The 25,719-nt window shown below is 35.5% G+C and overlaps 1 protein-coding gene across 2 annotated transcripts in view; it reads right to left on the reverse strand.

The window, feature by feature from the left end:
• The window catches only part of PRKG1 (protein kinase, cGMP-dependent, type I), a 1,343,769-nt gene that overhangs the window by 1,194,845 nt on the left and 123,205 nt on the right, over positions 1–25,719 (reverse strand). For both annotated transcript variants that reach the window (XM_012659754.1, XM_012659753.1), the window contains exon 2: positions 284–450. In XM_012659754.1, the coding sequence (XP_012515208.1) occupies positions 284–450 (167 nt within the window). The remainder of the gene's footprint in view (positions 1–283; positions 451–25,719) is intronic.

Consider the following 25,719-nt stretch of genomic DNA (forward strand, 5'->3'; position numbering starts at 1 on the left):
ACAGTATTATTCAGAGCAATAAATAGCGTTTCTTTTTTTTTCCACACTATCATTTTCCCCATATCTGAAAACATATTGGATTCTCATATTAATATTCTAAACACAAACACTTCACATAATTAGTCAACCTCTAACCCTAAGCAGTATTTCACCTCTTTTCAAACTTTCTCAACAAAAGAAGGAAAAGTGGAATTTTCCATGTAATATAGTGCCATCTGTGTGCAGGCTGATAAGGTAAAAAGGAAATATTTGAATGTCAGAAGATCAGAGTTACAAACCATACCTTCCATGACATACACCAGTGACCCCACATCTCCTTCTTTGATGATGCAACTGTCTTTGCCATACTCCACCGGGTACATACAATCCACAATCTCCTGGATCTGTGACAGCTCCAAGTTCTTCATAAAGTCATTGTCAAGGATGGCTTCCTTTATAAGATCCTTGGACCTATGCAAGAGAGGGGAGATTTACTGGAACATCTGACAAGCTCTTTCATAATTTGTGAGGTTTAACAGAGCCGTACAGTGCTCTGGCACACTACAAATGCATTTTCTTGTTAGGAATTCATTAATTTTCTGAAAAACCTGAGAATAAAGTAGTTCTGTGACAGCAGAAAAGGCACTGAGAAATTTTTCTTTAGGTAATATATCATTTAATGAACAAGTGACCAACAAACAAACAAAATCATACAAGTTCATTTTGTTTTATATTTTTTAACCACAAAGAATGTAGACAAACCAATAGACAAACATTTTAAAGTTTGTAATTTAGTTAAAGAATAAATATGAACAAAATACAAAAAAATTCTAGTACAAACACTACTCTTACTATGTTTATGTATTATAAAAGAACATCAGGCATGTATTCTGCTATACTCAATTACAGGAAAAGAAAAAAAACCCACAATTTGTTTACTTATTTCCCCTGTGCCTCTTCCAGTAGACTTTACACTCTACATACACAGGGGTCATTTTTAATTTGTTCTGTACTGTATGCCTAGTGTCTACTATGATGCCAGTCATGATATGGGTGCTTAAAAAATAGTTTGGATAAAAATAGGTAAGAGTTGGATTCCTAATTAGCAGTTTGAAACAACTGGGAGAAATGGGACAGTTCTTTATGTACATCTCATGCTTCTTTAGAGACTGTTTCTTTCCTCAAGCAGCTTAAATTGAGGTAACTCCATCAAACAAGATGTTTGAAATGCAACATGATTTAGGTATGGGACTAAATACAGGTAGTCGGTAGAAAAGATACTAAATTCTGTAGTTGGGATTCAGTGGTTAACAGGAAAGTTCCCAAGATTGTGGTAATTTTATTTTCTGGGATAAAAAGTTCCAAATGACTTTCTAAGGATACAAAAATCAAAGTAGAAGAGATACTAAGAAATATTTTACCAGGAGGAGAACAATCAGAGTACCCTTAAAGAAGTCAGAAACAGGATAAGACAAAAGCAGAGATCTTAACAACATAAAGAGGAAACAATATATTTGGAATTTTATATTAAAGGTGTTAATTAAAAAGAAATTAAACACAAGCTGGCCACATTTACTTAGCAAGTGGCTTTCAGGGAAATAACGATACCTGCCTAGCTCTCTTTGCATCTAGACCTCAGTCTAACTGGCCTAGTCTTCACACACTATGCTTTGTAATGGTTTGGTTTTAAGTAACAAAAAGATGTACATAAAAAATAAAAACAATTGAAAGTTTATTACTATGAGGAATATTTGTAGAATGAACCATTATACTGTGATTACAATTATGTTTATGAAGAGTGTTAATGGCACATAGGAAATTCTTATACTATTTTTAAGTGAAAAAGCAGGATACAGAATTGATTTTAGGGTAAGAAAATGTGTGTAATGAAATACAAAGATAGGCTTTGAAATTACATATATTTGGGTCCCAATCCCAGCCTTGTCACCTACAAAACTTTGAGTGGGTTGTCTTATTTTCTAAATTTCCATTTTATCACATATAAAATGATATTTAAAGAAATGCCAACCTAACAGGTTTATATGTGAAGACTGGTGAATATAATGTTACTTTCAGTAAATGGAGGGAGATAAAGGTGCTAGTAGTATTAACTGTGGTATTATTAAAATCTTCAACACTCCTGACCTCAAGAATACCAGTAAATCCTTCATATTGACTCCCAAGATCTATTGATCTAGGACTATTTTTTCAAGTACCTGGACTTATCCAATCTTCAGGAAATTAATTTTAGTTGAATTGTATTATATTCTCTCTTTCCTAAAAATTATTTTGTGTCAGAGAGTGGGGCTATCCAATAGGTTCATAGTTTCTAACATCATGATGACTGGATGTCATCAACCCAGAACACAAACTTGTTTAAGATACAGATGGTCTGTTATCCGTTGGAAAATATTAATAGTGCTCCATTAAAGATCTAGGTCCTAGAAATGCGGCAAGATTAAAAATAAAGCCCTCTTCCAAGAAAATAATTAGCTCCATCCAAAGATGATTGAAGAAAGTCACTTTCTACCCTCTCATAAACAGGACTATTATCCTGTTTTATGAAGACATCATAAAAGATGAAACAATGAGCTCTAACACAATCCCTTAGAATTATCCAAATTTTCCAAGTGTTTAACACAGAGTTTGGGGGGAGGGCAGGGAAGAGGATGGGATTTCAGGATGTTCTTGTTTCACAAATTCCATATTTTGGAGGACATTTAATTTCAGGTCTCTGAAAAAACAAACTGGAGGCTTTCATATACACCCTTGTGTCACTTTAAAACAAACTCATCAATATAGGACCTATGTCTTATTTATCCCTTCATATATGTGTTGTCAAATAACATTTTTGTTTTTGAAATGTCACTAATAATGTCTCTGTTCTCATAGCCAGAGAGAGTTCTTGTACCTCTGTGTAGTGCAACTCAAAGGTGTTCTTATCAGTGAGTAATACTCAAAGTCCTGCTTCATCATGTAATTTTCCTTTAAATCCTTTTCCATTGAGGGCTAGGAACCTTAGGTCAACTCTCATTAGTCTCTACTTGCTCCAACATTATGGACTACAATTAGTCAGGGCTCCCATCAAACTCTCCTTTGAATCTTTTTCTATACCCGAAGAAATGGTCTAAGACACTTACTATTCAATGCCACGTATAAGATCAGTTGACCTATATTACTGGTATGGGAGCTGGAGAAAGGCTGATATCACAAGTACCAAAGGTGGCTATCTGCCCTAACCCAGAGTATACATTTTAACAATATTTTGCAAGAATTCAGCAGCCTTATCTGGGAGGTGTAAGAAACAAACACAAAGATCTTAATTTTTTCAATCCTTCCTGTCTGTCTCTGTGTACAAATAATCTATTTTTAAAAACCAATCATAAGAAACAACAGTGATCTCGAACCTCTTATATTTTCCTGGATTAAACTTAAGCCCATTATCCAAAGTGAGGCACCACAAGATCGGAAGAATGGGCTCCACTTATACTCGCCATCAAATTGGTACTAACTGATCAACACTAGGGTGATCTCATGGCAGTAATACTCTCCAGGGATTAGGACAATGGGGGCATAAACTCACAACTAAAGGGCACGGGGAGCATTGTAGGAGGGAAGGCCATGCCTTTAACCCTCGCTTGGGTGAGGAAAAGATATAAAATGTAACCATAAAGTTTGTACCCTCATAATACCCTGAAATAATAAATAAATAAAAACCTTTCTTTTCTATGCCCCAAATTTGTGTTTGTTTAATCCAAACATCCATATAGGTAACTCAGTTATTTTGAGCTAGCTCTATTGCTTTGTCATCGTTGAATTGTCAGCCTCTGAAATATTATTGATATATAAAGATATGTTGGTAAACTGCCTTTCTGGTGGGGTAAGGAGAAGTGGAGGAAGCCCTGGTTGCAGCATTTGCCAGTTTTCATGGTGTAAATACTTTCACCATAGCCAATTTCAAGCTTTCATGTGAAGTCAACCTACTTGCAAAATTCCTTAAAATTTAACAAGCAGATTTTACATGAGCCAGTACAAACCGACTCTAGTACATTTCCAGATACAGATTATTTTTCTAACACTCTAAGAATTTAGTGTAACTTAATTTATAAATTCTAAGCCAACATGATAATCCTTTCTTTCCTTTAAAATTTCATGAGGTGGCATAATATCCTCAGATAATTTAATGCAAGGATTAGCAATAGTTCTTCCAAACTTTCAACTAAAAAAAAAATGAATCAAAGGGCGGGATGCAGTAGCTCACGCCTATAATCCCAGTGCTTTGGGAGGCTGAGGCGAGAAGATCACTTGAGCCCAGGAGTTCAAGGCTGCAGCGAGCTCTGATGGTGCCACTGTACCCCAGCCTGGGTGACAGAGCAAGAACCTATTGCTGAAAAGAAAAAGAAATTGGAAAGTCCCCTTCTCCACTTACTTATTGCAGAAAATGTTCCTGAATAGACACAGAAAATATGTGACAAAAATTGTCTTTCTACACAAGCTTAGGTAAAAATGGGCAATTCTAGAGTGAGCATAGGAAAATATATACATACTTTTCAAACAAGGGAGCCAGCATTACTCACTGCTAATAAACAGACCCTCATTAATTTTCTTAACCTAATAAAAGGATATTCTATATTGCGGTTACCATATAGTAGGCTAACAACATCTAAGTGGCAGTAATGTTTTTCCAAGGAGTGGAGAAGGCTAATTTTTATTGAGTGGTCAGGAAGGCCTCTCTGAACTAAGGACTACATGACAATAAGATCCAACCACTGTCTTCTGCATTGCCAAGATGATGAGGGAAAGCATTCTAAGTAGAAGAAAAAACAAGGACAAAGCTCCAGAGGTTAAAATCACCTTGATCTGTTCAAGAATCAGAAAGGCCTATATGGCGGATGCGCACAGTGAGCAAGAAAGAATGGGACGGGACAGGTCTCACAGGGCCTTGGAGGCTGTGATAAAGGTTTTATTTTATTCTAAAGGCCATAGGAATCCAGTGAAGGATTTACAGATGATTTACAGATAATATATCGGCCATAAAGAATAAACTACATAAATTTACTTTAAAATGTTACCGAGTTCTTTGAGATTTTCTGTAATGCATTTCGTCAACTAAGGGATACTGAAAGCAAAATTTATTATCAGGTTTAAAAGGAATCCTTATAATTGAAACAATTAGAAACCACTGTCATCAACCTTACATTTATTTGGACTTTGATTCACTTATTCCCAGGTAACTCTTACATATTAGGAGAGAATGAGGCCTCATCTTCAATTTTAAGAACTGTCTCTAGAGGCCTAAAGTCTGTCCACTCATACACTCTCTACTGATCTCTAGATCAGTTTCCCCCCAATTGTGTAGCAGGCAATAGTAAATATGCCAAAAACAGCCTTGCCCGGAAATGTGAGCATTAACATCTGATCCCTTTGTTTGAAAAAGACTCCCAGGCATTTAAAAAAAAAAAAAATAGTCAAAGCTATGAAGTTATTGTTAAGAATGGAAATCAGCTGAAGCAATTTAAAAATGTAGTATGAAACTTTTGACTAAAAGAAAAATAACTCATTAAATATGTTTGGTTCTCAATGTTCAGCTTTGGGCTGAAATATCAGGAGAAGCAGTAAGTACATTTCCAAGTTTATCTTGGCCTACAGTATAGGCTGTGTAATTGTTAACTCCAAATCCCCACTGACAGTTCATAGCTCCTTCACTCAGGTACAGTCCTTGCAAGATCTCTTAAAAGTTTCTAATTCCAGGAATTATTGCAGCAGGATAACTTTATCTATTATTGTAAAATATTTGGTTAATCACCTATAAGCGAGAAAAACTAGTAGTCTTCTTGCTGCCACAAATGTTTAGATTCTGCCCAAACAGTGGATCCTATTTCTTGCCCAACAGCTTTCCTGAATGAACTCCATAGGTATAAGCTGGCTGAGAGCTAAGAAATATCAGCAAGCCCAGATTTTTTTTAAAGATAAAATTTAATCCTACAGAGCTATTGGCCAATTTAGATATTTCCTCAAAACTGTAAACCAGTTTTCAACAAGTTTCAGAATGAATTTTACATCAATGAACTCTGCTACAGCTATTTCAATCTTATAACAAGACTAGTTGGGAGAAAATCAAAACTATTTTCAGTATTCATACCTATAATTAACATTTGATATAAAACACAAACATCACTTGGTCTAAATATATGATGGCAACATAGTTCTTAGGTGATTAATAATATTTGTCTATTACATACATTGAAATTTTTTTCCAGTTGCCAATTGCCTTCTAATTTTCTTCCTATAGTTCTAAAACAGATGATTAAGTTCCATTGAACTAAATTATGAAATCATGATGAAATAGTTCTAAAAATAATGATTGGGGAAAGGGAAGATGGTTAGCACATAAAATACTTGTTTGATCAAATGTCATTCAGATGGTAACAATCATTCTGGTTTCTTTTCTTTTACTTATAGTTCACACGTAATAATTAAACATATTTATGGGATACAGAGTCATGTTTCTATTCATGTATACAATGTGCAATGATCAAATCACAGTAACTAGCATATCCTCCCTCACCTTAAGTATTTATCATTTTTTGTGTTGAGAATATTCAAAATCCTCCTTTCTAGCTTTTTGAAAATATACAGTAAATATTACCTATAGTCACCCTATAGTGCTACAGAACACTAGAAGTTATTCCTCTTATCTAGCTGTAATTTTGTATCTGTTAACCCACCTCTCCTTATCCTCCTCTCCCTGCTACACTTCCCAGTCTCTAATAACCACAATTCTACTCTCTATTTCTATGAGCTCAACTTTTTTCAGCTCCACATATGAGTGAAAACATGCAGTATAATCTTTCTGTGCCTGACTTAATTTCAGTTAACATAATGTCCTCTAGGCTCATCCATGTTGCCAAGAATGACAGCATTTCCTTCTTTTTTATGCCTCAATAGTATTCCATTGTGCATATATATATCACATTTTCTTTATCCATTCATCTGTTGATTGACATTTAGGTTGATTCCATATCTTGACTATTATGAATAGTGCTGCAATAATCATGGGAGTACAGATATCTCTTTAATATACTGATTTCTTTTCCCTTGGATAAATATGCCGTAATGGGATTGCTGGAAAGTAGAACTTTATCTTTCACTATATACAAAATCAACTCAAAATGGATTAAAGACTTAAATGTGAAACCCAAAACTATAAAACTACTACAAGAAAACACAGGGGAAACACTTTAGGACATTGGTGTAGGCAAAGATTTTATGCTAAGACCTCAAAAGCCCAGGCAAGAAAAACAAAAATAGACAGATGAAACTACATCAAACTAAAAAGCTTCTTCACAGCAAAAGAAGCAATCAAGAGACAATTTGTAGAATGGGAGGAAATATTTGCAAACTATTCATCAAAAAGTGACTAATACCCAAAACATACAAAAAATTCAACAGCAAAAAAAGACCCAAATTATTTGTTTTAAAAATGGGCAAAGCATCTGAATAGAAATTTCTTTTAAAAAGACATACAAATGGCCAAGAAATATATGAAAAAATACTCCAACATCACTAATTATCATGGAAATGCAAATCAAAACCACAATGAGATGTCATCTCACCCAGTTAGAATGGTTATCATCAAAAGGATGAAAAATAACAAATGTTGGAGAGGATGTGGAGAAAAATGACTCTTCTACACTGTTGGTGAACATGTAAATTAGTACAGTCAGGGAAAACATGATGGAGGTTTATCTAAAAACTGAAAATAGTTTTAAAAATTAGCATTCTCAGTTTTAACTAATATTCTCATCTCATTGTCATTGACTAGAAACAATGCTAAGTAGCTCTTGAAATCACATTTATAACTTTGACTCAAGTGGTACAAAAGTAATTTATGTAATCAAAACATTTGTACCCCTGTAATATTTTGAAATAAAAACATAAATAAAAATTTTAAAAATTAATTAATTAAAAAAAAGAAACCACTGGTTAGATGTTAACAGATGGGGCAGGTTTGTATTAATTAAAGGTACAGAAAATTATTGTTCTTTGTAGGTGTTCATCAACTTCCAAAAAGTCAATATTAAAAGTATCCCATTCAACTATTCATTCAGCTGTCCAGACATACATTTTACAGCTAATTCACACTAGTGAGCCTAACTAAAAATAGGCAGTCTCCAAAAGAGTCCAGATCAAACTCTTGTCCTATAAGCTCCTTCTTTCATATCAAAGAAGTAGAACTGTGAAGTTTCACTGAAATACCATAAAGTAATGTCCTTACAGAATGTAAGAACTAGGGGGCCTGATCTACTAAGAATTAACTATATTTTTGATGTTTAGATATCCAAAATGCAAATGATTAAGAAAAAAATATATATATATTTTTTTGAGACAGAGTCTCACTCTGTTGCCTGGAGTAGAGTGTCGTGGCGTCAGCCTAGCTCACAGCAACCTCAAACTCCTGGGCTCGAGCAATCCTACTGCCTCAGCCTCCCGAGTAGCTGGGACTACAGACATGCGCCACCATGCCCGGCTAATTTTTTCTATTTTTAGTAGACACAGGGTCTCACTCTTGCTCAGGCTGGTCTCGAACTTCTGACCTTGAGTGATCCACCCACCTCGGCCTCCCAGAGTCCTAGGATTACAGGCCTGAGCCACCGCACCCAGCCAGAAAAAAATATTTTACAGATATTTATATGCTTAGTTGCAACCCACTGTTTTAAAGCATTTTATTTTTAACTTTTCAAAGCACTAAATAATAGAGATCTCTTAGAATTCACTTGTTTCTAACAAGGTCAACATGATCACACTACGAATATCTATTAAGTTCCTCACCACCCTGGGAAACTCTGCCTTAGGGGCATAGATTAAGTGCCATGACATTGGTACTAGTCTTTGAAATCCAGTAGCTCACACCATCACCAGGTGTTATGCATTGTCATTTCAATCACTGCAATGGCTTGATTTTTAAATTGTTCATCAAAGAAATCATTTTAGAATAATTCTGTTGTTCAGACCCTTCTCAGACTTAATCTCTGGGTTAAATTACCTTACATTGTAAATTTGTTTGAATTCAATGGCAGAAAAATAACATGAATCTATTAATTCCCTCCCCCTAAACGTGTATACTTACTCTTGGTGGAAAATGGTGACTTGGGTAATTCACCCAATTCACTTAATTCCATAAAATTAGAGCCAAATTTAGCCCTGTCACAGTGTCCTACATATCTCAGGAGGCAGATCATCTACTGTGATGAACTTGGTTCAGTTTCAGATCATCTACTGTGATGAACTTGGTTCAGTTTCAGATCATCTACTGTGATGAACTTGGTTCAGTTTCAGATCATCTACTGTGATGAACCTGGTTCAGTTTCAACATCTCTGAAATATTATTTTGCAGTAGGCCTTAATACATTAGACAATTTGAGTCTGCCTTAAGGGAGATGGCATTTGAAAATAACTAAAATTTGAAAAGAAACAATCATGCTCCTAGCTGTAAAAGCGCTATGGCATTCAGGTTTATTAACCAAAGGGAAAAAATTAACCCAATTCTGACAACATCAGTCTTCATCATAGCAATAGTACTACTATTAATATTATTTAAGTAGTTACTCTGTGTTCCAAAATGTGAAAAGAGCCTTACTTCATTTAAGTCTCAGAATGACTTCCTAAGTTTGCCACAGTGAAACTCAGAGAGTTATATAAACTGTCCAATGTTGTACAGCTAGTAAGTGACAAGTAGAGTCAGGATTTAAACACAAGTCTGTTTGACTTCTAAGCCCACACTCTACTAAATTGTTTGACTTCTAAGCCCACCATACTAAATTGCATTGACATTTTGAATAAATTATTCCAATTATAAAATCCAAAAGCAAATGTTCTCTCACTTATCTCTAATTCTGCAAAGGTAATAATGTTATGCTTATGCAGAAGAATGAAACTAGACTCTTATCTCTCACCATATACAAAATTCAACTCAAAATAGGTGGAAGAGATAAATACAAGACCCAAAACTATGAAACTACTAGAAGAAAACATAGGTGAAATGGTTTATGACACTGATGTGTGCATGAATTTTTTTTTTTTGATAAAACCTCAAAAGCATAGGCAACAAAAGGAAAATAGACATACATGATTATATCAAACTAAAAAGCTTCTGCACAGCAAAGGAAACAATCAACAGAGTGAAGAGACAACCTACAGAATGGGAGAAATATTTGCCAACTCTACGTATGACAAGGCACTAATATCTAAAATAAATAAGGAACTCAAAGAACTCAATTCCAAAAAAACAAATAACCCAATTTAAAAATGAAAAAAAGACCTGAATAGACAGACACTTTTCAAAAGAAAACATACAAATGGCAATAGGTATATCAAAAATATTCAACATCACTAATTATCTGGGAAATACAAATCAAAATCACAGTGAAATATCATCTCACACCTGTTAGAATGGCTATTATTTATGGACCTGAGTGAAGCTAGATTTTGTTTATATACTTCAACAAAACAGCACACTGCAACACAGTAAATGCAGAATCAGATATGAGAATCAAGCTATCCTCTATTAAGCTAAATGGTGAAGAGATGTAAAAACATACAATGTCATTTTCTCAATGTTATTTTTTGTTTTGGAAAATTTTTCCTAAAAATGTAAATTATGTTACCATGTAGTAGGTTTATTTTTGTTACTGTTAAATAAATTAATAAATAAATATTAAAAAAAAGAATGGCTATTATCAAAACAAGAAAACATAACAAGTGTTGAGGAGGATATGGAGTAAAGGGAACACTTATACATTGTTGATGAGAACGTGAATTAGTATAGACATTATGGAGAACAGTATGGACATTCCTCAAAAAATTAGAAATAGAACTACCATATGATCCATCAATCCCACTACTGAGTATACATCCAAAGCAAACGAAATCACTATGTCAAGAGGATATCTGTACTCCTATGTGTGTCGCAGCAATATTCACAATAGCAAGCTATGGAATTAACTTAAGTGTCAATCAATGAATGAATAGATTAAAAAATGTGGTATATATATACAATGGAATACTATTTAGCCATAAAAAAATGAAATTTTGCCATTTGCAAAATCATGGATGAACCTGGAAGAAATATGTTAAGTGAAATAAGCCAGGCACAAAAAGACAAATACCATATGATCTCACTCCTATATGGAATCTAAAATTGTTGATCTCATTGAAGTAGAGAGTAGAATGGTGGTTACCAAAGGCTGGGGTGGTAAGTGGGGAGAGAGGACTGGGAGATGTTGGCCAAAGGATACATAAATACAGTTAAACAAGAGGAGTAAATTTCAAGAACTCTATTGTAGAGCAAGGTAACTACAGTTGATGATATATTGTATTCTTGAAAAATGCAAAGAGAGTGGACATTAAGTGTTCTCAACACAAAAATAACTATGTGAGGTAATGTATTTGCTAATTAGATTTAGATATTCTATAGTGTATATATACTTCAAAACACCATGTTATACATGATAAAAATATAAAATGTTAGCATTGGATTTAAAATAATTTTTTAAAAAAATGTTATGCTTGGATAACATGACTTTTTCTCTGCAGAGAGTACTTGATGCTTTCAAAACAGTTCCACATCTTACATCTCATGCTACTATTGCCACAAACTTGTGCAGCAGGTAGAACAGATGTTACTATTATTCCTATTTGATAGCTAAGAAAACAAAGGCACAAAGAGGCTGGATGCCTGGCCTGATAAGTTCATGTTAGAGATTAAAGTAGAACTTGAGTCTACTGACTACCAGCCTGAAATAAAACATTTTTCAAACCTTCCTTTATTACATGCATGTTCATATTCACTCATTCATATTCTCTCCCTGTCTCTTTCTTTCTTTTAGTCTCTGATTCTTTCTCTCCCTCTCTCTCTCTCTTTGTCTCTTTCTCATACTTTCAGTCATTTTAATATTTAAACTCACCTGAATAAGAGGTGAGTTTAACAACAATTCAACAATTCACTGCAGCAGTCATCAGCAGGAAACTGGCCATTTGACAATAATTCTATGGTTTAAAAAATTCTATGATGGTTCATTCAGACAGACTCCCTTTTTGATCCAGTTCATTCTCCACATTACAGAAGTTTGAGCATGCTTTATGGCTTTTACAGAATGATAACCTCTAATACAGAAACACTTCTTGAATTCAGCAATGGAATTCAACTTATTTTGATTATAGCATGTTCACATTTGTTCTCTCTTCTCTGTCTTCAGCCCAGACCCTTTTTTTCTCTCACCCATTCTCTCCTTCTATTATCACACAGCCTGCCTCAGATAGCCTCAATGTACAAATATGGAGGAGAAATAAAGTGTATGAAACTTTACTGTCAATTTGGTGAATATTTGTAATTGAATTCCAAAGAAAAAGGAAGCTCCTATAATGTTTATAGGATAAAAATATAATATTCAATAGACCAATGGATCAGAACAGAGAACACAGATATAAAACCATCCTCATATTGCCATGATCTTTGACAAAGCAGACAAAAACATACACTGGGAAAAAAAAGTTCCTATTCAATAAATAGTGCTGGGAAAATTGGATAGGCACATGTAGGAGACTGAAATAGAACAGGATCCCCACCTCACACCACTCAAAAAAATCAACTCACAGTAGATAACAGACTTAAACCTAAGGCATGAACCTACAAGACTTCTAGGAGAAAATGTTGGAAAAACTCTTATAGATATTGGCCTAGGCAAAGAATTTATGAAGAAGACCCCAAAAGCAATCACAGCAACAACAAAAATAAATAAATGGGACCTGATCAAATTAAAAAGCTTTTGTACAACTAAGGAAATAATCAATACAGTGAATAGACAAACTACAGAATGGGAGAAAATATTTGCATGCTATACATCTGATAAAGAGCTGATAACCAGAATCTACAAAGAGCTCAAGCAAAGCAGCAAGAAAACATCAAACAACCCCATTAAAAAGTGGGCAAAAGACATGAACAGAAACTTTTCAAAAGAAGATAGACTAATGGCCAACAAACATATGAAAAAATGCTCAATCTCTCTAATCATCAGGGAAATGCAAACCAAAACCAAAATGAGATATCACTTAACTACAGTGAGAGTGGCTCTTATCAAAAAGTCCCAGAACAACAGATGCTGGCATGGATGCAGAGAGAAAGGAACACTTATACACTGTTGGTGGGACTGCAAACTAGTACAACCTCTATGGAAAGTAGTATGTAGATACCTTAAAGAACTAAAGGTAGAACTACCATATGATCTACCAATGCCACTACTGGGTGTTTACCCAAAGGAAAAAAGACATCTTATAAAAAAGATACTTGCACTAGAATATTTATAGCAGCACAATTCACAATTGCAAAGATATAGAAACAACCCAAGTGCCCATTAATACATAAGTGGATTAATAAAATGTGATATATGTACACCATGGAGTATTACTCAGCCATAATAAAAATGGTGAACTATGTTACAAAAGGTATTAAAGGCATTAAAAGGTTAATACCTTTTGTAACAACCTGGATGGAACTGGAGACCATTCTTCTAAGTGAAGTATTGCAAGAATGGAAAAATAAATACCACATGTACCCACTATTAAATTGGAATTAATCGATCAACACTTATATGCACATATGGAAGTAAAACTCAACAGAAATCAAGCAGGTGGGAGGCGGGCAGAGGGGCTGGGTAAATTCATACCTAACAGGCACAATGCACACTATTTGGGTGATGGGCACATGTATAACTTTGACTGAAACTCTACAAAAGTAATTTATGTTACCAAAATGTTTGTACCCCTGTAATATTCTCAGATAAAAAAATTAAAGAATAATAAAGTATAGAAGCAAAAAATTAAAAACACATAATATTCATAAAAACTGCAAAATGTCAGCATTTTATAATTAATGTAACTAATGTCTTGGAGGTATAATTCAGAGAAGTCTGATAAGTTACTAAACATTAGTGTTTTCCATATAAGTATTTTTACAGTAGAAATCTAATATTTATAACCTTAAGATTTATAAACTTAAAATGTATTAGTAATATGGTTTGTACTCTATAATCTGAGTTAGCTACCTTAAATTTTCACTGAAGAAGACAGAAAGGGTAGGAAGAAAGGAAGGCAGGGAAGAAGGAAGATAATAAAAGTGATTTTATAACTTGAATCTACTATTCATCATGTATCATGCTGTCCTTTAAAGGTTGGTCCCTTTCAATGGCAAACAGTTAATATTTATTATATTTCCAACACAACAATTCCAGGTTCAAAATCAGCCACTGCAAGTAAATATAGGCAATAGTGACTGATGGGTTTAAAACACAACCATAATTATCCACAAAGTGATTTAAAGAGTGACCTAGAGTTGCTGCTGACATCAGTACAGTATTTATGGAAGTAAGTCCTACCTACAAATCTGAAAAACCACTCCTAAAAATGTATCTTTTGTGAAAATAAGGTCACAACCATCATTGACAGAAGGACAAAAAGAAACAGAGAAGCCATAAAAAAGTTTAGGCAGGCCATGAAGACAAGGAAGTGAGTATAATAAATAAATGCAGAAGACACGGGGTTCATAACACATGATATGCTAGAATTGCAAACAACATATTAACATTTGCAAGTATGTGATCTAACAGTGTGTGAAAGCTTCCAGCTAGTCAAAGGGGGAACCTGAGGTCTTGGCCAGGCCAAGTTTTCAGAAGTCAGGGACAGGCTAGAGAAGGAGGAGAGATGGTCCCTGAGGCTGTGAGGCACTGAACAAAAAGTAGGGTCTAAAGATGAACGGCTTAAATAATTAATCCAAAGGGAGTTCGAGCAGAGAAATTAAAACTAAGCCCAAGACATTGGCTCTCCAACCTAAGGCAGCTAGATGGAACAAAAGGATTCGGAGGGCAGACAAGAGGTAGCACTTGCAGAATATTCCTAGGACTTCAGGGGACTCGCACATGGAGTGGTGGGGTTATCACCTACCCACAGGTGGGAATATGCTATTAAAGGTGCAGGCATTGCTGGACACACACTGCACAGCCCTGTCACAGTCTCTACTTTTTGTCACTTTCTGGAATGAATAAGGAGAGCAGGGAAAGGGATGAAGGAACGTGAAAAGAGGAGGGAATCTCTGAGGACACGTACTCTCCTTGTGGATAGTGTCTAGGTACAAGGAGAACTGTGTAGGAGAAAGACTTCTGAGTACAATATTTTATTTTAAGTGCTTTTGTACATGTTATCTCACCTTATCCTCCCAACAAAAATTTACAGAAACAAATCAGTTATGCTAGTTAGAAAAATGGTTAATGCAACAGTTAACTTCTACCCAGAGCCCTTCCTGAAGACCACACTGTTCCAGGTGTATCAGTTAGCCTTTACACAGTGGTATTCTCAGCCTGACACTTATATTGTTCATTCATTCATCTTTTCATTCATTCAATGCCTCATATGTGACATTGTGCTAGGCAGCTTGCACAGGGATAAGTGAAATAAACAGTCCTCATATTCTTAGAGCTCAAATTCTAGTAGTACCTCTTGTTAACACAGAGGTAAACAAATATATCATTAAAATAGAGAAAATGTTTGGAAAATTACAGAAAGGGTGCTGAACGCAGAATAAAAGGGAGGATCTATTTGGGATCTAAAATAAAGACCTGTCTGAAAATGCAGCACTTGGGCTAAGATTTAAGGATAAGAAGAGCCACCCTTCTGGAGATCTCAGGGAAAGGCGCTGAAAGCAAAAGGAACAGAATATTTTGCGGCTCAAGTTTGGAGAAGGAAGCCCATGAGCTAGAGCCTTTTGATCAAGAAGAAGGCCAGCTGAAGACGAATTTGGAGACACAAGCAGAGGCTGGTTTAGATATTTAGACAGGACCTTGCAGGATATGGGAAAGAATTGGATTCTTAGTGAAATGGGAAGCTATTAAAAGAATGAAACAGGATAGTGAGTAACATGGTGTGATTTATATTTATTTTTAAAAGATCACTAGGATTTCAGTGAATGAACTGCAGCAGTTGCAGGCGAAAGGATAGGGGAAGGAGAGCTTAGAAAGGATGCTATCACATTATTTTCAAGCAAGACATAATTGTGGCCTAGATTAGGATGGTGACAGCAGAGATGGGCAGAAATGTGAATAACCCAAAAGTATATATTGCAAGTAGAAGACATAGGACTTACTGATAGAATTAATGTGGGGATGAGGGAAAGGAAACAGCCCTTATTTCCAGCTTAAGCTGCTGATTATACAGTATGATGTTTACTGAGATGGGTTAGATGTGGAGAAGTTACTGGTTCCTGAGGACCAAATAAACCTAAAAGCGGGGTGGAGGGAGAGGATTCCACAAAGGAAATTGACAAAGACCAGAGATATAGAAAGCTGGCCAAGGCACTGGACGTCAGGGATGTAGAGGGAAGGAGGCGTTTCAAAGACAAGGAATGGCTAATTTTTCCTTTTGATTCCTGCCAGAGCTATATATTCTGATATAGTTAGTTTTTAATCATCGGTCTTTCTAGCTTTGACATTATTCAATCATTCATTTTAAAATGAATATTGTGCTTTAGTCTAGCAACAATAAGCACTGCTCTACACTGTGCTAATTTTTAAAAATCACCTAAAGATACATTTACTATGGTTTTATTCCTCAGATCACTTTAAGCCTAAGGGTATCACAACAACTAAAACTTGCTTGGAAACAGAATTACTTTAAAATAAGGCCAATAATACTTACTGTCATTTTCCACATTTAAAACACTATACACAAACACAGACATACCATACTAAATAGATACAAAGTCTGCAAATTTTATTATTATGGTAACTTCACATGAAGAGGAGGTCGTGTCACCTGTTAAAAAAAAAAAAATCCTGAATGTCCAAACAGCCTGGATTCTTCCTCATTTATCAGGGCAAAATGGCAATCAACGTTAACTAAATCAAAATTAGACTACTATCTTTGTACTGAGAAGAATTCCTTAATGTTGACGACATACACTTGTTAGCAACCTGACAGGATAATCCATACAAGAAACTTATTTAACAGATTTGATTCTCATGCCAAGTTGCTGCAGATAAAAAACCATTATGCAGAAAGGCAAGCAACAGAGAACATGAAAGTGACTCAATATTAATCATATGTTGACTCACTCAACATCACATAAGCCTCATTACCCTCCCCTCCATTTATTTCCTAAGTTTAGAATTGTATTGTAGATGACACCATTCAGAGAAATGACTGCACCATGAGAATCATTAAGATTTCTGTGCTGAATATGGTATTTTGGAGTTCTAAATGTCAGTAAAGCAAAGCTTTTGCTCATACTTAATAAAATGAATATCTCATTTCACTTTTGACTCTTGAAGTTACCATTATTCATGTTTATTATCTATTCCATATGTTCATGGATAATTTTAGTCACTAAAAACCAGCTTCTTGGCTACCTCAAATTATTTTGAAAACATGATGAGGAGTAAATACGTAAGTAAACAGTAAATACTTTTAATTAGTAATCTACTTTTTGGAAAATGATGTAATGTTCAGCTACCTGTTTATTCATACTCAGTTCATGCCCACTTGGAATTCTGCCTACATACCATGGAATCAGGTGCTCCATTGCTAAATTAAACTCAATTTGCCATACGGTTTTCTTCTCCCTGATACACTCAATGATAAGCTTCCACAGTACATTATGGGAATCACCAATATGTAACCTTTCTTCCTAGTGGAATTCCCCAAAGTAATTTTTAACTTACTATCATCCCCAGTCATACGTCTAGCAAAATTCAAATGTGTTTCTTCCCACAATGTTTAATCAACAACCTTTCCTTACATCATTCCTTTAACTAAAGCTGTAATTCAGCCTTCAGTTATCTCTTACTTAAACTGATATGATCTTTTCACCCCATCTAATATCAAATGGTCTTGAGACATATTATTTCAGCTTGTCATTCTGAACTTGTCACTCAGTTTGTCATAGCATAAATCTACTATAAATCAAACCCCTTCCTCACTAACACCAACCTCCAATCCCCTTTAGGATTTGTGATGCTAACTTCACACTTCAGTGAGTCAACTCCAAATTTCTTGTCCTCTAGTTCTTTACCTGCTGCCTCTTTTCTTTCAGGAAAGTTTATTTGGCATGCCCTTCCTTCTATGGTATCAATAAAGTTTCTATTTGGTCATATCTTTCTTCAGGTCACTGTAGAATCCTCTGACTACTCCTAAGATTATCAGGGTATTTCCATGTTCCAATCATTCTCCATCCACACCCAGCATCAGAGTCAATTGGGGAGATATTTTGTAAATACAGACACCTGGCATCTAAGGGGAAAATTTGATTTCAATTGGCCTGGGGTATGGCCCAGGTGTTTGTATATGCATAGTCACATACATAGAGAACCACAAGAAACCTTTCCATCATGACTTCACATGAAGTCAAAGAAAAGAGACAGAGCTTACTAGGATATTTATTCTCCAAAACACTCTCTTTCCTTGGCTTATATGATATAAATTCGTTAATTTCCCTATCTCTCTTGTCTCTTTGTCTCTTCATATCTTTCTCTCTCCCCACCTCCCCCCCGCCTCTCTCTCTCTCTCTGACTCTCTCTTCTGTCTTTCTCTGCTGTTCCCTCTCAGTCTTTCTTCCAGCTCCTCCTTTCTTGCCAACCCATTTAATATTTATAATTCCTGGGGCTCTATTCTAAACCTTGTTTTTCTGTTTAGCATATTCTCCTTAGATAATCTTGCTGAAATTACTGTCTATATGCTGACGATGCCTAAATCTGTATCTCACACCTGATCTCTTCCCAGAGCTCCAGACAGAAATGGTGCTTGCCTACACAGGTACCTGAAGCTCACCATGGTCACAACTGAATGGATATCCTTTCCCCACCAAAAAATCTGTTTATCCTCTAAGACTCTCAACCTCAACTAGAAACATCACCACCTACCCAGTTACTCAAAATAAAAATCTATAGATTATATTTGTTTTTATTTTTATTTTATTTAAGAATATTCTGGGGGCACAAACATTTTAGTCACATGAATTGCTTTTGTACAATTCGCGTCAAAATTATGTTTGTCCATCACCCACATAGTGTGCATTGTACCCATTAGATGTGAATTTACTCATCCCCTTCTCCCCCTTCCCACTTGCTTGGTTTCCGCTGAATTTTATTACCATATGCGCACATGAATGCTAATCTACAAGTGTCATATCTCCTCTCTCACATTCCCTATCCAATCACCAAGATTAATTGATCATTTCTACCTCCTAAATATTTCTTAAATCCATGCCACTTCTAGGTTAAGATACCTTCATCTATCAACTGTCTTTGCTTCTTAATCTCCAAACTGCTCCCCTGAATCCACACTTAATCCTTTCCAGTCCTCTCTATACATTATAGTAAACTTTTAAACACCAAAACCAAACTAAATAAAACAAGACAAATTCTGCATTTAAAAACTGCAGACTACATTGTGCCAACATAAATTTCTGGATTTGGGGACCATACTATGGTTATATATTATCATTGGGAAAACTGGGTTAAAGGTACACAAACACCCTCTAAACTATTTTTGCAAACTCTCGTGAGTCTTAAACTATTTCAAAATAAAAAGTTATTTTAAAAAAATACAACTCTGATTATATGCTCTGCTTTCTTCCCCACCTCTTCTTAAAACCCTTAAATAACTCTAAGTGCCCTTAAATAAGGCCACCATCCTTACAATGACTTTCAAACCCATGCAAGTTCTAGTCTACCACATGCTTCATTTCCCTTCTTGGATTTCTACTACAACTGTACTAGTCTTCTTTCAGTTTCTCCAAAAGGACACTCTCTCTTGCCTTAAAAATTTCAGATAAGCCATGCTGTTCCCTCTGTCTAAAACAGTATCCCCAAATCTTTCCTTGGCTTATTATCTGTCTATGTTTTCAGATCTCTGCTAAAACTCCCTTCATCAGCAAAGTTTTTCCAGATATCCTCCACTGACTTATCCCTTCAAACTAGATGAATTAACTCCTCTTTTAAGTTCCCACAGCTCCCTGGACTTCTCTTTTTGTAAAATTCATGATACTTGAAATTTCTTGTTCAATATCTCCCCTCATACCATAAATCCAACATGAACAAGGAATAAATGTCTGGTGAGAAAATATTTGTCGAGTAAATGAGTGAATGACTTGTGCAAGTTGCTGCTAAAATCCAAATTCTTCATCCATTAAATCACTTCCCAAGAGTCTCTGAACTGTATATATTAATACACTAGTATATTCTGTGATATTTTACTTTTCTATACTTAGCAGTATTTTTGAGAGTAGTTTATGAACCAATATTTTAGAGTTTACACTTTGAGGAAAGTGGTATGTCATTCCAGATGTTAAATTAGATCACAGTGCAGTTTAGAGATACAATTATGATGTTATTTGAATATCTAATAACAGGGAAGAAATTCAAATATATATTTCTATTCCAGAAATAGCTCTACAGAAAGTCTATAGACTCATAGTCCATTAAGTATATGATAGAAGTGGAACTACAAAAGTTTGCCATTCACTATTATTTTCTCCACTATTATCCTGCCATATGTGCTCAACTTTCCACATTCTGATGCAGTTTACAGTAATACAAAGTGCTTAGCATGCTTTGAAAGCATTTCCCAGGTCTACTACAGGGATATCACAATGAGTGCTACATTTTTCAAAGAAATCAAAAGGTATCTGATCTATAAGAAATCACCAAAGTCCATCTGATTCAATCTCTGGTTTTAAAAATGGAAATGCTAATGAGAACAGAGTTAATTGGTACTACAACCCTGATCAGAATACAGGTTTCCTCAAGTCTAATGACAAAACTGCCTGCATTTGCACATAGATTTTAGAAATCCCGGTAAGTATATTAATTTGCAAAAATTTCCATCTGGCATATTAAGTCCTTGGTTCCTTTTTATTGAAGTCTTTAAAAGTACAAACAGATCGTTAAATCTCTAAATTGGGAAGCAACAAGAATGCAATTCAGATTTCTGATGATGGCAGATATAAGAATAAACTGAGATTAGGCATGGTGCCTCACATCCATAATCTCAACAATTTGGAGGCCAAGGTGGGAGGATTGAGGCCAGGAGTTCAAGACCGGCCTGGGCAACATAGCAAGACTCTGTTTCTACAAAAAATAAAAAAATTAGCTGGGCATGGTAGTATACACCTATAGTCCCCAGCCACTCAGGAGGCTGAGGCAGGAGGATTGCTGGAGCCCAGGATTGGAGGTTGCAGTAGCTAGGATCTGGTCACTGTACTCCAGTCTGGGCAACAGAGACCCTATCTCTGGAAAAAAAATAAATAAATAAAATCAACTGAGTAAATTTAAAATTCTGAATTCAAGTTTGAGATCTTTAAGTATTTTTAAGTATTAAGTATCTTTAAGTATTTTGAGTTCTTAAGTATTTTTTTCTTATGAGTTCACTTTAAATAAGGAAGTAGGGAGATAAAAGTCATAGAAAGTTTTATGTCAAGGTCCAGGAATAAATTCATTAAGAAGAGAAGAGCTATAATGCTGTTGAGTTTTGTTTGTTTGTTTTAGATTCAAGTTAATGCTTTGACAATGTACTGTCTATCTCACTGGCACCTGTCCCATTTATCTTTTTAATGGTAATTTTTTTTTCACAAAAGTTAGACAATACATATCTTATCTACCCATTTACACAGTAGATTTTTTTAGTCTGTGAATTAGTGTTCATCATAATTCACATGAGTGAGATTTAATATCCTCCCTTTGATATTGAAATCGTGTTTAAAAGCTTGTAGGGGATAAGTAAATAAAGAACTAGGCCATCTCTTTTTCATATTAGCTGTGCCACGGTTTTAGAAATCAAAGCTTCCCATGCTTTTGTCCAGAAAGCCAGGCAGCAAATGTTTGCATGACAGCAGCCTGCAGAGTGGCTGCAGAAAAACTCAGGTTTGAGTCTCTTTTCTGTTATTTTCTCACTGTTTGGCCATGATTCCACACTTTATCTGAGCCTCAGTCATCTCCTCTGTAAAATAAGCATTAAAAAAACACTTATCTCTAATGTTGTTGTGAAGACTGCAGTACAGTAAATAGGATAATGGCTTAGGTGCCCGGAAGTGATAAGTGCAAAACTGGTGGTAGTTACCATCAAGTTGCAGGACCAGTGGATAAGAGCAGGGAGAGAAAAGGTACCCTACTTTGCAAGAGTGGCACAGCTGTAGTGTAAGCAAGGCTTCTGGCCAGGCCCAGCCACTACAGTTGACATGTGTGGCTAGCAAGCCTGTGAAACTGGTGGCAGCAAAATGTTGATTTTGCCATCTACATGCAGACTCCCTTTCAGATAACTGAGAATGTTTGCACTCTGGCCCCCATCACCTGGGATCTCTCAGAGGAAAGGATTGTCCCCACGAGACAGTAATCGCTGAGGGTATTTCTAACCATCTACTCATCTATGTCTCAAGTTTTATTGCAAGGTTCATCTGGACAGATTAAAATGTAGGCCCCAAGGCTCCAAGCCAGAGATTTGGATTAGTAGATCTGGGCTAGTACCCAGCCACATGCATTTTTAAAATTAATATTATTTTTGACAAATCATAGTGATATATGCTTATGGGTCCAATGTTATGTTTTCACAGATGTATAAAATGTGGCATGATTAATTCAAGCTAATTATTAATAACATGTTCATCACCTCACTTACCTATCATTTTTTATGGTGAGATATCTGAAACTTAATTCACTATTTTACCATCTGCCTTTTTAATGAGTACCTTAAATTATATATATGTATATATACTATATATAATAAGTATAACATGTATGATACACACACACACACACCCTGATGTCCACAAATCACATGTGGAGAAACACTGTTCTATTAATATAATAGATTGTCTAGGCTCTGTCTTTGTATTAAGTCAGAATAGCAGAAAGTCTGTCTCTCAGAGTTACTCTATCTCAGGATTATCTACGGGAGACACGGAAGAGGAGAGTATACACTCTCACCCATCTCCCATTGGTCGTGGGTTTCCCATGAGGTGTTAACATCCATTTCCTTTTAGATTCATAATGTAGGTGAACATCAGAAGTGGAGTGAGCAACAAAGAGAAAGGTAAGGTACAGTTGTGGTATGGGTGCTATCAGGTTACACCTGTGTGCAGTCGGTTGTTGCAACAGTGGCTAAAGCAAAAAGGTGGGCTGAGAGTATGTGAAGATGGGCACAAGACATGTCTGATACTCTGTTAGGAAATCTTGGAGTCTCCCCACTTTGTGTCTGTTGGAGACCACCAGTACAGGAGAACCATGGAAAACATCCCTGAGGAGGTGATGCTGGATGTAAGCCTTAAAAGGAAGAAAGTAACACATTGCCAGCCAAGTGGGAGAAGGTTGTTTCAGATCAAAAGGAATGTCAGACACAGGGGATAATGTAACAAAAGGTATAGGACATAAAATAGAATAATGTATTCAGGGAATTATAAACAGTTTGATAGTGAATGTGTATGATGGAGAGGAGATGAAGGAGTGAAGTCCTGTTGGACTGTTTACATCATGCCAAAGATCTTTCTCTTCACTATAAAGGCTATAGAGAGGCATTGGAGACACTTAGGCAGGGCGTCTCACAGAGAGATAGATTGCTTGTCATGAAATGATTGGGATCTGGACTATGAGGGAGTCTGCAAGGATGAAGAATAGAAAGTATCCTAGGGAAATATTTACAAAGGGAAGCCAGAGAAGTCTCTAACAGCTACATGAGGTGAAGGAGAGAAGAGGTTTATTAAGATGACTCACAGGCTTGTCATCAAGTCAAAATGACTTGAACAATTGGATTAGTAGCTAAGTGGTATAAATACAAGACCTGATTTACTCAAGTCTTAAGCAAGCCAGGTCCCCAATTTTCCAGTTGTTTCCTATGAGTCAGCCTATCTAAACAAAACTCTTAGAATGAAGTCTATTCTTAAAAGCCCATCTTAGAAGTCACCAGTCTTTCCTGCTTGCACTCAATGAGACAGGGTCTCACTACCTCCATTCCAGCAGTAGGAAACTCTAGTGTCTTCAGAAAGTCCTACATTTTGATGCTCCTGGGAACCCTATTCAAAGAAAATATGATAGGACTGGAGCCCCTTAGAGTTAAGGAACAAGGTGGCCCTTCCTTCAGGGGTAGGGAGGTCATCACCAATGAGAATGGAGATTGGAAGGGATTGGAACAACTTTGCTATGAAAAGACATCAAATTAAAAACTTATAAAATGACTTGCTAGCAAAATAAAATATAAGTATGGTTCAAATCTGACTTGTAGATCTCCAGTCTGTGTCATATGCAAGCATAAATTCCTAAAGACTTCATGAGACTCTTTCCTTGAGGATGTACCTGACTTTCTCATCTGACTCTACCTTATAGAGGAACTATAAGTGGAAGAAATTTGTCCCCAAATTAGACTTCAAGGCTTTTGCAGGCAGATAGTTGGGAATATTCCTGTTTATATTTTCTACTGTGTTTTCTTACTTTGAAAAACCTGGAGGTCGTGGTAAAGATAATGAGATAATGCATATAAAAGCATGTCAAGAGTCACAGAGTACTTGTAAACATAATATGTAAATATCATTATCCTCATGAGATCACCTGAAAAATTCACTAAGACTCTCCAGATAGCCAAGAGACAAGACTAGGGTCATACTAAAACTTTGAAGACAAGGTGGCTTCTTGCAGGCCATCATTACCAGTAACTAAAAATAACTCGTTAAAATATATTTGTTTTCATTCCATTAGCATAAGCTTTCATTAAATTAAAGTCTTTGCTGCTAAATCAATGCCTATTAGCAATAAGCTTGAGACATGAATATTGAATTTTTACTCTTTTTTAAAATATTCTGCCTTATCATTTCTTATTACATAAGCAATAAAATCTAACTTCTAATTACCAAGTATTTAACTTCAATTACTGCAAATGTATAACATAGTCCGTGGTAATTAAAAATAATATTCTACAAAAGGCTGTTTATTAGATCCTAGAAAACTAGATGCATTTGATTTGCAATACCATGTTCCCTCCTTTTAAGTATAGATAGACTCTAGACATTTCAGCTTGGAATCTGTCCAGCTTAGGAGTCATGCTGCTGCCATAAATTTTCCATATTATTTATTTTTTCCTTTGAAAATCAGGAGGCAAAAGCTTACAGGGCATTAGCTTTCCAAAGCAAAGCCACAGATATAATAAAATAGATGGAATAACTTATGACAATAGAGAGTAAATGAAAATTCAGATAATTTTAATGTCCCCCACAAAAAAACTGATAAAAATAAATAACCTTTTTTTAAAATATTAGGATAGATTTTAATTTCCATGCAAATAGAGTGACTTAGAGTTCAAATTCATATTTGAAAATAGTTGGGTATATGTGCAACTCTGGGTTCAACTAAATGAGACAGGGCATTATTATCTATACTCGGTTCTAACCAGGGTAGTTTTTTTTTTAAGTATCATAAACATCTCTCATTTCTTAAAGCAAAGGAAAAATTTTAAGTTCCAGTCTTTTAAATGCCTTATGGAGAATATGTAAGTTGACTTGTAAAAGTTGATATGAGAATTAAATGAGTTAAAATATGTAAAGTACTTAGAACCTTGCAAGTCAGACTTAAGCCCCGTGGTGAGCTTCTTTGTGGTGGAACTATAGATGAACACAATAGTAGGTTGTTTGTGAGCAGTTCTGCCCAGGGAGTCAAGGAG

This window comes from Propithecus coquereli, unplaced genomic scaffold (genome assembly GCF_000956105.1).
Source record: "Propithecus coquereli isolate 6110/MARCELLA unplaced genomic scaffold, Pcoq_1.0 Scaffold63, whole genome shotgun sequence".
Taxonomy (NCBI): Eukaryota; Metazoa; Chordata; class Mammalia; order Primates; family Indriidae; genus Propithecus; species Propithecus coquereli.